General features: G+C 44.1%; 1 protein-coding gene across 1 annotated transcript in view; it reads left to right on the forward strand.

Annotated features, from left to right (window-relative positions):
* Nucleotides 1-17,234, forward strand: part of ZC3H4 (zinc finger CCCH-type containing 4) — a 589,226-nt gene that overhangs the window by 428,636 nt on the left and 143,356 nt on the right. The window contains exon 11 of the mRNA XM_044083867.1: nt 6,619-6,995. Coding sequence (XP_043939802.1) covers nt 6,619-6,995 — 377 coding nt within the window. The remainder of the gene's footprint in view (nt 1-6,618; nt 6,996-17,234) is intronic.

Consider the following 17,234-nt stretch of genomic DNA (forward strand, 5'->3'; position numbering starts at 1 on the left):
TCCTTCTCTCCTTCCCCCTTATACCCTCTTTCCCTAGGGGGACATAAGCTTCCCATGGTGGCTTTTAGCCACAAGGACCACTTTACCATATTTCCTTGTGCTTCTGACGGCTTGGGGCAAGAAAAACTGATGTAATGACGTCAGCTGCCTTGCTTTATAGCACTGACGTCAGACTACAGGCGACAGCAGCTGATGCAGAAAAACATTGGCTCTGGTATTCTGGCCAGCAGAGGGCTACCACAGCAGGGATAACCCACAGGTGATGAGTGCAACAGTGAATACACTCGAACATCTATATTTATGGTAAGTGTGTACACAACTGTACTATTCAGGCCATCTTCCAGTGGTGGTTTGACATTAGTATGCCCCAGATCTCTCCTCATGTTGTCCAGCAAGTACTCTGCAGTACCAGCCATATCAAGCCCAATGTGAGTACTTCCTTCAGTACACCCACTGCTAGACTAGAGTGTGTGACATTCATTGGTTGAGCTGTCCTCCTGACTTCCACCTTCTGCTTCATGACATGTACATCTGTGCTCTTCCCCAGGTGGCGCTCCTGATGCAGGGCTTCTGTTATCTCCCTGCCCCCCCCCCAACAGGGATGGGTGAGCTGGTGTAAGTGGTCTGATGTCCTTCAAGGATGCATCTGCAGTCATAACATATGGGTTGTCCTGCCTCAGGCAGCCCTTCGGTCGGCCGGATTCCAAAGTCTGGGTCTGGCCTCGGCTGATGTCGCACTTTCCCCAACGTCAGAGCGTCTGGGGTATAAAAGCATCAGCCAATGCCATTTTCCTCAGTCTTTCTTGCCGTGCGGTGCCCGAAGCAGAAGCAATTCGCAAGTGCCGGTCGGTCCGATCCTGTGATAAGAAGAAATTCACTACCGAAGACTTCGAAAAAGCTAAGTACCCCGTTGGGGACTCTTTCTTGCCTCAGCCGATGTCAGATAAAGTAAATAATTGTTTAACTTGTGGGAAACAAATACCTCATAAGGATTTCCACTCTTACTGCCTTCCTTGCTTAGGCCCAGACCACGACGTCTCGGCCTGTTCAGCCTGTGCTTTCTTCAACCGACGAACTCTTAGACGTCGGTCGGAGTTTGCAGAGGAATTCTTTGGGGCTAATTTTGCATATAAGATGCCGTCGGAGACTCCGATTTCGCATTTGGTGAAAAAACATAAGGACAAGGACCAACACTCGCGGCCCGCGGTTTCGGCTGAAACCACGGTAAGGCCTACCCCGAGTGTCTCGGTTTCGGCCGAAACCAAGTCCTCGGAGCTTCCTTTAACCGAATCCACTCAACCGACCACCGCGGCCCTGGAGGCCCCGGCTGAGTCGGCTACTGAGCTACCTACCGAAACCAGTGTCCAGGAAATGTCCAACACCATACCTTTGGACAAATCTACTCCTGCACGTGGGGCAGCTAGACCCCCTGCTTCCATGTCCATTAAGGCTTTTTCCAGGGCTAAAGCTGCCAAACTTACTAAAACTTTGCCTCCCAAAACTACCTCCCAGAGGCCTTCTTCTTTTAGTTCTCAGATCCTCAGCCTTGCAGAGGATCTTATTTCTTTAATTAGAGGTTCTCAGCCTCACCTGGACAGGGGCTCTCACCCACCACCAGACAAAAGGCCCAGGACTGAGCCCTCTGACCAACACTCTTCAGATGAGTCCACGGATGGATCTGAATTAACAGACCACCAGGAGGAGGCTTATTCGCCCTATGAAGATTCTGATGCTGAAGAATCTATTCCTTCGGCCTCCCCTCCTGAAGAGTTTTCTTTTGGTGAGACTCTACATTCCATGAGAGAGCATTTTCAATGGCAGGGTCAGGAATTCTCTGATTCTAGAAAGAGATTAAGGACCTTTTTGCATTTGCCGCAACATAGGCCCTTAGCTATACCTCCTGTTTTGCATGTTATTGATGATGTGTACAATGATGTTAGTACAGCCCCTGATACTCTTCCCCCCGGCACCTGCCAAACCTGATAGATACTACACGGTCCCGGATTATCATTTTCATCTGTATAAGGCCCATTCCGCAGACCCAGGTACTATTTCTCAGGGCCCTAAAGGGGTTGCAGCTGCCACTGCCAAAAATCCTCTACCTTCTGAAAGGGAGTCTAGAGCTTTAGAGAGACTGGGAAAGAAGGTATATACTTCTGCAACTCTATCTGTGAGGGCATTAAATTGTCAATTTCATATGATACAGTACCAAGAGTATTTGTTAGATGAACTGAATAAGAAACTTTCTTCTTCTGAACCCCTTGACCGTAAATCCCTTCAGGACTTGGTACATAACTCACAGCAGGTTAGTAATCATTTCTTAAAGTGTGGTTATGATGCACTGGAGGCTTCATGTAGGTCAGCTATGACTGGGGCAGTTATTCGTAGGCATGCCTGGCTGAAGGAACAATCCCTGCCAGACCATGTTAAAGCTAAACTCCTGGATGCACCAATGGAAAAACAAAAATTATTTGGCTCCTCGGCTCAGGAGGTCTTAAAGAAGTTTGAAGAAAAGGCTAAATCTGTGCAAACAGTTAAGGATTTTCTGCAAGTACAACCACCGGGATTCAGCAGAAACTGGTCTACTAAGAATTGGTCCTTTCCAGACTCGGACAGAGCCCAGAGAGGCAGGAACAGGCATCCCAGAGGTAGAGGGCAAGCTAGGGGCTCCTACAGAGGCAGTCAGTGGCAGCCTACCAACCAGAGAGGTAGTGCAGCAACAGCAACAACAACTACTACACCAGGACAGACACAATGACTTCACTTTGATTCCGCCTACCAGGGTTCAATTGGAAGCACCCTTGGGCGGAAAGCTTTCTTTATTCTCAAAAAACTGGCATTATATTACAAGGGACACATGGACACTGCAAATAATAGACAAAGGATACAGGTTCCACTTCCACACTTTGCCAAAAAGAAACGGAATGCCAAACCTGCCACCAAATCAGAGGGCAGAGGCTTTAAAGCAGATCAACAACTTACTTCAAATGAAAGCCATAGAAAAGGTACCTCTCTCAGAACAAGGTCAAGGATTCTACTCCAGATTATTCCTTGTTCTAAGAAAAGAAAATCAATGGAGGCCTATTCTCGACCTGTCCGCACTGAATACTTTCCTCATTGTGCCAAAATTCAAGATGCTGACCCTACAGCAACTTCTTCCCATGCTGGGCAAGGAGTCTTGGCTGGTGGCTCTAGATCTCAAGGAGGCATACCTGCATGTCCCTATTCGACCAAGTTGCAGAAGACACCTCAGATTTCTTGCAGGATCAGAGCATTATCAATTCTCAGCATTGCCCTTTGGCTTATCTACTGCACCCAGAGTATTCACGAAATGTCTGGCATCAGTAATTGCACACTGCAGACTTCAGGGGATTCAAATCTACCCATATCTGGATGACTGCCTTATACAAGTGGACAACAAGGAAAATTTGGTAAAGGACTTGGCATATGCCATCCACCTACTACAGGCCTTGGGATACACAGTCAACATCCAAAAATCAAGACTTGTTCCATCCCAAAGGATAACCTTTTTGGGTGCAGATCTAGACACAACCACCCAAATGGCCTTTCTCACAGAAGAAAAACAAAACAACTTCGGATTACTTCATGAATCTGACAAGACAAACTCAGCTAACTGCAAGGAAAATCCTGCAGGCCCTGGGTTACATGGCATCCTGCATAATTCTGATTCCACAGGCCAGGCTGCATATGAGAAAATTACAATGGTACCTAAGGAGTGTATGGTGTCAGCACAGTCACAGTTTAGAAGCTTTGATACCAATTATTCCTTGCCTTCAAAAGGAATTCCTGTGGTGGGCTCATGCCTGCCAGTCCAACAGAGTGTTGCCTTTCAACAAACCAAGAACAAAGCAAACCATCACCACGGACGCTTCAGACCGAGGATGGGGAGCACACATGGAGGGCAAATGTATCCAAGGCCTATGGTCTCAAGGACAGCTGCGCATGCACATAAACCAAAAGGAAATGCTGGCAGTGATGCACGCAATCGAGGCCTTCAAACCTTTCCTACATCATGGTCACCTGTTAATAAGGACAGACAACACCACAGTCATGTGGTACATAAACAAGCAGGGAGGCACACATTCCTACCCTCTATGCAGGCTGACTATGACTCTATGGGAGCTGTGCCTGAAACCCAATATCCAACTACAGTCCCAGTTTGTGCCAGGGAAAGAAAATGTGCTGGCAGACAGCTTAAGCAGAACTACCATGGATGCACACGAATGGATGCTGCACCCAGAAATATTCCTACTCTTAACAAAAGCATGGGGAAAGCTGGAGATAGATCTGTTCGCCTCCCCCCACAACCATCAGCTGAAGACATTCTGCTCAAGGACATATCACCCAAAAGCTTGGAGGGTGAACTCCCTCTCTTTCAGCTGGAAAGCTCTAAAAGTATATGCCTTCCCACCTCTCCCATTAATGTCCAAGGTTTTACTGAAGATCAGGGCAGAACAGCCAAGAGTGATTCTGATAGATCCAGACTGGCCAAGGCAGCACTGGTACCCACTATTGAGGAGCATGTCACAGGCGAAACCATGGCCTCTCCCCCTATGGCCTCTTCTTCTGACGCAGAACAACTTCAAGATCATGCATCCCAACTTGAAAACATTGCAACTAACTGCCTGGAAAATTCCATAAATCCCACTCACAATAACTTATCACAGAGAGTAAAGGACATTATTATGGAAGCTCGACGGCCTTCCACAAGGAAGACATACTCGGCAAAATGGAAAAGATTTCTCATTTGGAACACAACAAAAGGCTTAGATGTGTCAGTGGCGAGTATGACACATATTCTGGAATACTTAGCAGAATTGTTCCACAACGGCCTGTCCTATTCTTCCATTAAGATTCATGCCTCAGCAATTTCAGCAGAATACAATGTGGATCCACCTATCTTCTCGCACCCTCTCCTCAGGCAATTTCTGAGAGGGATCAAAAATATTAAACCTCCAATAAGACCCCCTCTACCTGTCTGGGATCTCAGCTTTGTGCTGGAGAAACTAACACTTCCTCCCTTTGAACCAGCAGCATCGGCGGATCTACAGTTTCTGTCTTGGAAAACTGCATTCCTTCTGGCCATAACTTCAGCAAGAAGAGTATCTGAGTTACAAGCTTTAATGGCAGTACAGCCATTTCTTATCTTCCATCAGGACAGAGTTTCACTAAGAACCAATCCTACTTTTATGCCAAAGGTGGTATCTAGGGTATCCCTGAACCAAGCTATTCACTTGCCTACATTCTTCCCAAATCCACAAAACAGAGGGGAAAAACTTCTACGCACTCTGGATATACACAGACAACTACGCTACTACTTGGACAGAACTAAAAGTTTCAGAAAAACTGACCAACTCCTTGTAGCATATGCAGCTGGGGTACAAGGAAAAGCAATTTCCAAACAGACAATTTCAAAGTGGATAGGAAATTGCATTTGATTTTGTTACTCCTTTCATGGAAAGACAGTTCCTGCAAACATCAGGCCTCATTCAACAAGGGCCACAGCCACCACTACAGCCTTCCTAAGAGGGGTGGCTACCAAGGACATTTTAGAAGCTGCTACATGGAGCTCCGTGCATACATTTGCCAAACATTACAATTTACCTTTATACTCCAGATCCAGAGCGGGTTTTGCTACAGCAGTCCTGCAGGGGATCTTAACTACACCATCCTTTTCTTAGTACCTCCTCCCCCAGATTGGCTATGGTATTCTACCCATATGTTATGACTGCAGATGCATCCTTGAAGGACATAGTACAGTTTTGTACCTAACATAAATGTAGATGTCCGATAGATATGCATCTGCAGTCAGGGTTACCCTCCCTCCTTCCCCTCTGTGGGATTCCTAGGGTACTTACCCCTCCATTAGCTAGCTGGGGGATCTATTATGGTGTATTTGTTTGTATATATATGTATATATATTTTTGGAAAATGTTTGGAATTTTACTGCATTCCTCCAAATTTGGCCTTCCTAGAGGGCACCTGGCATCTGGGGCAAGAAACACTGAGGAAAATGGCGTCGGCTGATGCTTTTATACCCCAGACGCTCTGACGTCGGGGAAAGTGCGACATCAGCCGAGGCCAGACCCAGACTTTGGAATCCGGCCGACCGAAGGGCTGCCTGAGGCAGGACAACCCATATGTTATGACTGCAGATGCATACCTATCGGGCATCTACATTTATGGTAAGTACAAAACGGTACTTTCCTATGCATTTCCACTAAGCTTCTGAAGCATGTGGCCTGTTTATTAAACCTGGGCTATCTGGTGCCTAGCAATGACTTCATCCCTTTGTGCCTTGCATCTTGTTTTCACTGGTCATGTTAAATTTTGTTGAAATTTTCTTCATCAGTTTCCAAGATATTTGGAGGGAAAACCTTTGGGATCTTTCTGTCAGTAATAAACTAAGGGTGCCTGAATCCACTGAGTAGAATTACAGCACAGGCTAAAGGCCTCAGAATATGAAGTGTGCTGGTTGGCAGAAAAAAGAATAATACCGCAAATGTGTATTTTAAAAAAATAATAAAAATAAAGTTTAAGAAACATAAATGTGATGTTCCTTCAAGAGTAAGTCATGTTCTGCTATTTTTTCTTCAGATGCTAGCCGAAGATGCTGAAGCTGGTGCAGAAGATGAAAAAGAAGTAGAGGAGCTCAAAAAGCAAGGAATCAGTCCTCTGCCTAAACCACCACCTGGAGTTGGCCTGTTACCAACACCACCACGCCATCCTCCTCCTCCTCCACCACCACCGCCTCCACCACCTCCTCCCCCACCCCCGCCACCACCTCCACCACCTGCTTCAACTTCCCCGGGTATTCCAATTGGCCCCCCACCTCAAGGGCCACCAGCACCACCACCACCACCAATGCCACCAGCGCAGCAGCAGCAACAGCAGCAAGGGCAGAAGAAAATCCCTTCTTTATTTGAAATTGTTGTTCAGCCTACAGCACATCTGGCTCATAAACTTGGTGTGAGGTATGTGCCCATTCTTACAGAGATTTTAAAATGAAAAGCATAGCTATGCTTAAACCGATAAAAGTTAGGAACATTGTGTATATTAGTTTCTTGTGATTTATTCATTCAAAATACTTTTGAACAGTGTATGCACTTGCTTGTGCATTCTCAGCACTTGAGAGGTTCTTGCAGCATATGTAGTTAGATGTATGAATGTATGCATCCAGTTGCTGAATCCTTTAACTAGAATTTGGCTGTTGCTGTCGTTATTGGCAGGGACATTGACTATTTCAGAAGATTTGAAATTCTGTTTTCACGAGATGAAGTCTGGGAGTTATACCTATGAATTTTAAGGATAATTTCTAGTCTTAACTATGATTTTATTGTATATCTAAAGTTAAAGCAGATTCTAAGTACAGAACATTCAATAAAGTAAGTTGATAGTATTATAAGTAGTATGAGAAGAAATGCAGGTTGTGATGCATGAATTCAGGTTCATCCACCCACTACTTGAGGTGAAGTCCTCTCAATTGGCCCTACTTTCTCAGCTTACTTCATTATTTTAGAAGAAAATAAGGGAGAGGAGACAACTTTGACACATTTACTTTCGTGATAAGCAAATCTTTGTACAGATTAAGAAAGATACACCTAGAATAGGAGGCAGGGAGCTCAAGTCTTAGGACATTGGTATACAGACACCTTAAGTAGGTGTTGACACTTGATTGGTTTGGCTGCAGATATCACCAATTACTTTCAGTGGGAAACTTCTCATTTGGGCAGATGCCCACCTAAGGACTCACCATTTCTGTCATGACAGATGATTCCCAGTTGTGAGAGGTATGATGATTGAAGCTTGTGTCAGAGGCATCTGTATTTGTGGACTATAAATACATAGCACAGCAGTACTTTGACTTGACAAAAGGCAGCATCTAATTTTAGTCAGAATTCAAACTTTGTTTTTCTAAGAAAGCCTGAGTAAACAAAAGGAGGAGGAATCAAAACTCTATCATTTGAACTCCGGTTTGAAGGAGATGACCACAATCTGACATATTGGAAATTTTCTGTTTTTATGTATTTACTGTATGGATAATGACGATGATGAGAGATTATTGCCTTTAGATGCACCATGAGAAGACATGCCATTTAGTGACTAGATTAACTTAAAAGAGAATTTTAAGTGGTCTGCCAAATCGTTTTTTATTACAAAAACTAAGGTATCCAAACCTTAAAATAGGATCAGCCTAAGCCTTCAGTCGTACCACCTTATTCAGAAATGTTCAAAAGAATCCACAGAGAAAACTTTGTAACTGCCCACCCATAGTTGATCTAGGGTCCTATTTACATGACCCGTGAGGCAGATTGGTGATCTAACTACAGAGATTGAAGATTGATTGTTCCTGAGAGGAAAAAACTGTCAGAATTAGTTCAGACAACAAATTAAGTAGAATTCGTTATAACTAAATGTGAGTATAGAGCAGTGAACCTCCTGTCTTTGAGCTGCTGTTTCTTGTCCTGTTTTAAAGAGATGTATTTGGTTTAAAGTAAGAAACATGCTGTACTTTTAATGGAGTGGAATGCTGTTCCATACAAGTGTTAGAAGCTTCCACATAAAGTAAAGTACTTCTCTTACTCTGCTCAAATGTGATTTTGAAGAATGGGTAGGTAGCAGCAAATTCACCCTTGTCCCTCATGGATAGGTGAAACATGTAAATGTCTCAATATTTCCTTGTTTGACCTATCTCGGGGTTATTTGTATGCAAAATATAAGGGCTAAAAACTACCAGTGGAATGTAAAGCTAGGCGTCTTAAGATCCTCACAGATCAATAGAGTAATAAATGCCTTTGAGCCTATAAGAACATAAGCCCATGCAAAAGTAACCTTTAAACCAAGAAAACTGCAGCACCAGGAAAGTATCAGTTTGGGACAAGAATGTGAACTAAAAGAACTTGAGCAAGAGGGAGTGTATAAATGTTTGGAAATTGATGAAGGAAAAAACAATAAAACACTAACAAATGTGAATAAAACTTAGTAAGGAACAGCACTGACATCCAGGAACAAAATCCAAGCTGTAAACCAATTTGCTCTTCCTCTCCTAACTTACAGTTTTGGTGTGATTGACTGGCCCCAAAACATGTTGGCTCGATTAGATAAAAAAAACAAGAAGGATGCTTCATGCTCACCAGATGATGTATAAAAATCAGTGCATACCTAGATTATATATTGCCTGTGCCAGAGGAGGGGTGGACCTCCTTGAAATTGATTACATGTATAGGTCTGCAATCGTGGGACTCCACACATACCTGCTGACCTCACAAGACCCAAATGTAGTGAAAGTTTTGAAACATGAGGAGAATAAATCTAAGATGACTTCTCTACTTAATCTAGCAGAAGCATATCGGCATCAAGCAGGAATGGAAATCAAACCAGAAGTCGATAAAAATCAGGCAGCAACTGAATGTGCTAAAAAACAAAAGAAAGAATAAAAGGTGAAGGACCAGATGAGAAGGCAAGAAATGTGGAAATGCATAAATATAGTTTCAAATATTATTAACTTCTGGAAGAACCTCCTGTTGATCAGGAACAAATGCAGGAATGGTTAAAGAGAGGCAAATTCAAACCAAGAGATGAAAGGTTAATATTGGTGGCCCAAGATAGTGGGCTACGTACACGTTTGTTTACAAAGTCCACTGAATCAAACAAATATAGGTTTTGTAAAACCAAATTGGAAACAGTCTCACACCTCGTTGCTGATTGTGACATACTAATGGCAGAAGGACTGTATACTGAAAGGCATAATAATGTGACAAGATTGCTGCATTAGGGATTGTGCAAACATTATGGTATTGAAGTGGCTGAAAAACACTGAAAATGCGAGCCACAAAGCATCATAGAAAATACATCACATGGAATCATCCATTACCAACAGTTCAAAAGATAGACGCTAGAAAACCAGATGTCCTTCATGGATGCATCTGCAGTCATAACAACTGGGTTGTCCTGTCGTCAGGCAGCCCTTCAGTCGGCCGGATTCCAAAGTCCGGGTCCGGCTTCGGCTGATGTCGCACTTCACCCGACGTCATCTCTGTTGGTCTTCGGGTATAAAGGCATCAGCCGACGCCATTTTCCTCAGTCTTTCTTGCCGCGTGGCGCCCGAAGCAGAAGCTGTTCGCAAGTGCCGGTCGGTCGGATCCAGAGATTACTTCTACCGAATACTACTTCGAAGACTTCTAAAGCTAAGTACCCGTTGGGGACTCTTTCTTGCCTTAGCCGATGTCAGAAAAAGTTAATAATTGTTTAACCTGTGGGAAACAAATACCTCATAAAGATTTCCACTCTTATTGTCTGCCTTGTTTAGGCCCAGCCCACGGCGTAGCAGCCTGTTCGGCCTGTGCTTCTTTCAACCGACGCTTAGGCGCCGGTCGGAGTTTGCTGAACAGTTTTTCGGTTCTGTTTTTGCGTACATTATGCCGCCGGATCCTCCGACTACCCAATCTGCCAAAACGCAAAGATAAAGACCGACACTCGCGGTCCGCGGTTTCGGCTGAAACCATGGTTAAGCAAACATGAGTGTCTCGGTTTCCGGCGAAACCGAGAAAACTGATCAAAGTACAGCTGAATCTATCTCTACAACTGAGGCCCCTGCTACCATTCTTGAATCGGCCTCAGAAATTATACCCACTACGGTGGTTGCCACTGACTTATCAGACACCATTCCCTTGGATGTCTCTACCCCAGCACGTGGTGCTGCTAGGCCTCCAGCAGCCATGTCCATTAAGGCCTTCGCCAGGGCTAAAGCAGCCAAGACTACTAAAACAGTGCCTGTTAAACCCCCTTCAACCAGGCCCTCCTCTAGTTCTCAAATGCTTACTCTGGCAGAAGATTTAATTTCATTAATTAGAGGATCTCAATCTCACCCAGACAGGGCCTCTCAGCCCCCAGAGAAGAGACCTAGGGCAGAGCCCCCTGAGCCAGTGTCATCTGATGATTCAGCCGATGAATCAGACATAACTGACCAGCCAGAGGCTCCTTTCTCTAATTTTGAAGACTCTGATGCTGAAGAATCCATTCCAGCTGCTTCCCCACCAGAAGAATTTTCCTTTGGGGAAACCTTACATGCCATGCGAGAGCAGTTCCAATGGCAGCAACAGGATTTTTCAGACTTCAGAAAAAGACTTAGGACTTTTCTGCACCTTCCACAACACAGGCCCTTAGCTATACCTCCTGTTCTCTCTGTGGTGGATGATGCTTTCAATGATGTCTGCTCCGCTCCAGATTCTTTACCTCCAGCCCCTGCCAAACCAGACAGATTTTACAGGGTGCCAGACACTCATCACCACCTTTACAAGGCCCCTCTTGCAGACCCGAAACTATATCCCAGGGTCCCAAGGCAGTAGCCGCGACCATAGCTAAAAACCCTATTCCTTCTGAAAGGGAAGCAAGGTCATTAGACAGATGGGGCAAAAAGGTCTACACTTCAGCTACTCTCTCAGCTAGAGCTTTAAACTGTCAGTTTCACATGATACAATACCAAGAGTTTATGCTTGATCAGTTAACTAAAAAGCTAACCACTGATGAATCTCTTGATAAGAAAAATGTATTAGAAATGGTAAATAACATACAACAGGTTAGTAACCATTCCTTAAAATGTGGCTATGATGCACTGGAGGCTTCATTTAGATCAGCCATGACTGGCACAGTGATAAGAAGGCATGCATGGCTATAGGAGCAAGCTTTACCGGATCATGTTAAAGCAAAGTTACTAGATGCTCCTATGGATAAGACAAGTTTGTTTGGTACACCTGCCCAGCAGGTTATGAAGAAAATGGAAGAAAAGGCAAAATCCGTTCAAACGGTAAAAGATTTCTTGCAGGTTCAACCCCAAGGTTTAGCAGGAACTGGCCTGCCAAAATTGGTCCTTTCCTGACTCCACAAGATCTCAAAGGGGCAGAAACAGGCGTTCCAGAGGCAGAAACCAATCCAGAGGAGGTGCCTACAGAGGGCGACAGTGGCAAGGTAAGAACAGAGGCACAGACGCGAGCAGTGCCACTACAGCAAGGCAACCAGAGTGACTTAATCCTAAGTCCGCCTACCAGGGAACAAATAGCAGCTCCTCTAGGCGGAAAGTTAACCTTATTTTCAAAAACTGGCACTATATAACAAAAGACAAGTGGATTTTACAAACCATAGATCAAGGATACGGTTCCACTTCCACACTTTACCAATCAAAAGAGGAATGCCAAATCTACCTCCAAATCAAAAACAGAGGCTCTACAACAGATAATGCAGTTAGCAAACATGAGAGCTGTGGAAAAAGTGCCAACTGCAGAGCAAGGAAAGGGGTTCTACTCAAGACTATTCCTAGTTCCAAGAAAGGAAAAAAGTTGGAGACCAATTCTCGACCTCTCCGCCTTAAATACATACATCATTGTCCCAAAATTCAAAATGCTGACCCTACAGCAACTTCTTCCCATGCTGGGCAAGGAGTGTTTGCTGGTAACTCTAGATCTCAAGGAGGCATACCTGCACGTCCCCATTCGACCAATCTGCAGAAGATACCTCAGATTTCTTGCAGGATCAGAGCACTATCAATTCTCAGCATTGCCCTTTGGCTTATCTACTGCCCAGAGTATTCACAAAATGCCTGGCATCAGTAATTGCCCATTGCAGACTACAGGGAATACAAATTTACCCATACCTGGACGACTGCCTGCTACAAGGGGACAACAAAAGCAAGCTGACAACAGATTTACAAAGGGTCATTTACTTGCTACAAGCACTGGGATACACAGTCAGTCTACAAAAGTCAAGGCTGATACCATCCCAAACAAGGACTTTCTTGCTGAATTGGACACAGTAAAACAAATGGCATTCCTAACTGCAGAAAAACAAAAAGAACTCCCTCTTTACTTCTTGGCACTAACAAAGCTGAACAAGTTAACAGCAAGAAAAGTACTGCAGGCCTTGGGCTTCATGGCATCATGCATAATCCTGGTCCCACTTGCCAGACTACATATGAGGAAACTACAGTGGTACCTAAAGAATTTATGGTCCCAACACAGTCACAGCCTAGAAACAGAAATCCCACTAATTCCATGCTTAAAACAGGAGTTCCTATGGTGGGCTCAGGCATGCCAGACAAACCCAGGCCTACCTTTTCGCAGATGTCAAGCAAGCCAGACCATCACAACAGACGCTTCAGACCTAGGATGGGGGGCCCACATGCTGGACAAATGCGTGCAAGGATTATGGACACAGGATCAACTTCACCTGCACATCAACCTAAAAGAAATGCTGGCAGTAAAACTGGCAATCCAAAGGTTCAGACCATTTCTCAAAGAGGGCCAGTTGATGATAAGGACAGACAACACCACAGTCATGTGGTACATCAACAAGCAGGGAGGCACTCATTCATACCCCTATGCAGAATGACTTTGGAGCTGTGGAACCTGGCACTCAGCTACAACATCCAGTTACAGGCAATTTTTGTACCGGAAAAGAAAATATTCTAGCAGACATATTAAGCAGAACCACATCGGATGCCCACGAATGGAAACTGCACCGGACATTTTCAAGACCATCTCAAACAAATGGGGAATGCCTCAGATAGATCTATTTGCATCACCTCTCAATCACCAGCTCAAAAATTCTGCACAACGACATTACACCCACTGGCATGGAAAGTGGATTCGCTCTCCTTCAGCTGGAAAGGCCTGACAGCATATGCATTTCCACCTCTTCCCTTGATACACAAAGTATTACTAAAAATCAAGGAAGAACGTCCAAGGATAATCCTGATAGCTCCAAACTGGCCAAGACAACACTGGTACCCACTGCTGAGGAGCATGTCTCAGAACAATATGTGGCCAATACCCCTGATGCCTTTGAAGCTAACTCAGAACAACTACAGCATCATACATCCAAACCTAAAAATGTTGCAACTGACTGCATGGAACATCACATAGCAACAGCTAACCCAGAACTTTCCCAAAGAGTTAAAGACATTATTCTTGAAGCACGCAGACCTTCAACAAGAAGGAACTATGCTGGAAAATGGAAAAGGTTTGTCATTTGGAGTACTGAAAGAGGAAAAGATGTGTCAAACATAGATATGCCTAACATTCTAGAGTATCTGGCGAACTTCTTCATTCAGGCTTGTCCTACTCCTCCATCAAGATACATGCATCAGCTATTTCAGCAGAATACAGCTTTGATCCACCTGTTTTTCACCCTTTGCTCAGGCAGTTCCTCAGAGGAATCAAGAATGTAAAACCTCCAAGGAAACCACCTTTGCCAGCTTGGGACTTAAACTTTGTGCTAGAAAAGTTGACACTATCACCCTTTGAACCAGCAGCAACAGCAGACCTACAACACCTGTCATGGAAAACTGCTTTCCTACTGGCAATTACTTCAGCAAGGAGGGTTTCAGAGCTACAGGCCTTAATGGCAGTGCAACCCTTCCTAATCTTCCACCAAGATAGAGTGTCCATGAGGACTAATCCTACATTTATGCCTAAGGTGGTATCCAGAGTGTCTTTAAACCAGGCAATCCACCTACCTACCTTCTTTCCCAACCCACAAAACAGAGGGGAAAGAATACTGCATACCTTGGATGTACATAGACAGCTACGCTACTACTTGGACAGAACAAAAATAGCAGAAAGACTGACCAACTTTTGTAGCCTATGCAACAGGAAAGGAAGGAAAAGCTATTTCCAAACAGACAATCTCCAAATGGATAGGAAATTGCATACGATTCTGTTACTCCTTCCATGGAAAACCAATTCCACAGAACATAAGACCTCATTCTACAAGGGCAACAGCCACTACCACAGCCTTCTTACGAGGAGTGGCAACCAAAGACATTATTGAGGCGGCTACTTGGACCTCCGTGCATACATTTGCCAAGCATTATAACTTACCTCTATATTCCAGATCCCGAGCAGGGTTTGCCACTGCTGTACTGCAAGGGATCCTGAACACACCATAATCTAGTTTTATCCTCCTCCCCTAGTTGGTTATGGTATTCTACCCAGTTGTTATGACTGCAGATGCATCCATGAAGGACATAGTACAGTTTTGTACCTACCATAAATGTAGATGTCCGAATTGGATAGCATCTGCAGTCAGGATTACCCTCCCTCCTTCCCCTCTGTGGTACTCCTAGGGTATTTTACCCTCCTAATAGCTAGCTGGTGGGGGGGAGTCTTTTATGGTGTATTTGTTTGTATATATGTACATACATGCTTATTTTTGTGTTTACATCTATCTTTTTGAAAACATTGGCATCTATCCAAATTTTAGCCTCCAAGAGGGCTACTGGCATCTGGGGCAAGAAACACTGAGGAAAATGGCGTCGGCTGATGCCTTTATACCCGAAGACCAACAGAGATGACGTCGGGTGAAGTGCGACATCAGCCGAAGCCGGACCCGGACTTTGGAATCCGGCCGACTGAAGGGCTGCCTGACGACAGGACAACCCAGTTGTTATGACTGCAGATGCTATCCAATTCGGACATCTACATTTATGGTAGGTACAAAACTGTACTATATAGTGGTCCTTGAAAGGAAGACAAAAGTAGTATTGATCAGTGAAATCGCCACACCCAGTGACTGCAGTGTCTTGCATACAGAGAGACACAAAGTCATAAAATATCAGGATTTGCAGGCAGAAACTAGGCCAATGTAGAAGAAAGATACCCAGACAGTCCAATAGTAGTAGGAGCAGTGGGTTTTATAAAAAAGAATCTACAGTCGTATTTAGATATGTTACCAGTACATGTAACTCTGTACAAATTGCAGAAGAAGTCATTACTGAGAACATTGCGGGTGTTGCAAAGCGCACTTATGGCTGACATCAAAGATTGAAACAATACTAATTTCATGAACTTTAATCGTACTTTGACTTAGGAATGGGGTTCATTCCCATCGTAGTATTAGGAACCCAGAAGATTTGGAGAAATTGAAAAATGGTTTCATTCTGTATAGACTTTATGTGCTAAGTAATACTATATAAAGCTGCCTTTAAATACAAATGCATTAAGATCACAGGACTCATTTGTTCAGTATAAATTAATAATTAAAACCCCAAAAATGTTATCTGATTATGTATTTTTCTTTCATTCCTCAATGACTGGGTCCCTGATCTGACTTTGCTGCATTTACAAGACTCGGATCCAACTCGAGTTCCTCCCTCTACCCATAATGTCCCAGTCAACCTGCTGAAACTCAGATCTCGTTTGCTGCCATATCACTACAGGCATGGATCCATCTAATAGAGCTTTTTTTGGTATTTTTTGTTACTGTAAGTCAGTTTGTTTATCTCTAGAACATCCTATCTTACTGTCCTCCTATTGCATCCACCTCCCTTACCTAGTTACTGAGTTTTTGAGTTCTTCGCTTTGCAGTACCTTTTTTTCTGCACATGTTTTACCTCAGGTAGCTTTTGGCACCATTGTTGGTACTTTTTTCCTGCTTTGTTTTCCTTCCTCTTTTCTACCCTCTACAGGGTATTTTCATTTACCTACCATTGTTGGTAGTTAAAAAAAAAAAAAAACATTCCTTTTCCTTTTTCTTAATTGCTGTCCCTCTGTTAGGTAAAGCTAGTGTAGTGTCATGGCAAAGAAACCAACGGGTTTCAAGAAAATGCTCTTCCTGAGGGCATAAGATCTGAAACTCTGATGCCACAGGGAGTGTGTCTGCTGCCTTGGAGCTTGCCATCTCAACACAGACTACTCCATTTGTGCAACCTTTAATTCTAGAGTCCTTAGTGATCATAGAAATAAGTTTGTTTTAAAGGGCTTGTTGCCACCTTCTTCCTCTGCACCAGGGGCTCAACCCCCCCCCCCCCACACAAAGTCATCCAAAGTCTCTTCAGAGGCAAAAGAGTCACGTAAGTGGTCTCCAAAGACTACTCCATCTTTAGAACCTTCTCAGAAGATTCAAAAGAAATCTGATCCGAACCCCTCGAATCCCAAACAGAAGTAGTCTGATCCCGTATTGTTGGATCTGGGAACTATTCATGTGAAGTCTCCCAAGAACCCAGTCCTCAGGGTTCACTGAAAGCCTGTTTCTCCTTGGCTCCATTTCCCTTTCCTTCAGGGATTTTAGGCCCATTTCAAATTTAATCAGCCAGTCCTCCCATCTATGTCTGACAAAAAACAACTCAGTGTGTCCTCCAGACCTCCAAGATGTTTACCCTCGCATAAAGCTAGCTGAATAATCCAGGTAGGTAACTCTGCTTCTGAGTAGACAACCGTTAT

Source organism: Protopterus annectens, chromosome 1.part0, assembly GCF_019279795.1.
Source record: "Protopterus annectens isolate FY-2018-M chromosome 1.part0, PAN1.0, whole genome shotgun sequence".
In the NCBI taxonomy this organism is placed as follows: Eukaryota; Metazoa; Chordata; order Ceratodontiformes; family Protopteridae; genus Protopterus; species Protopterus annectens.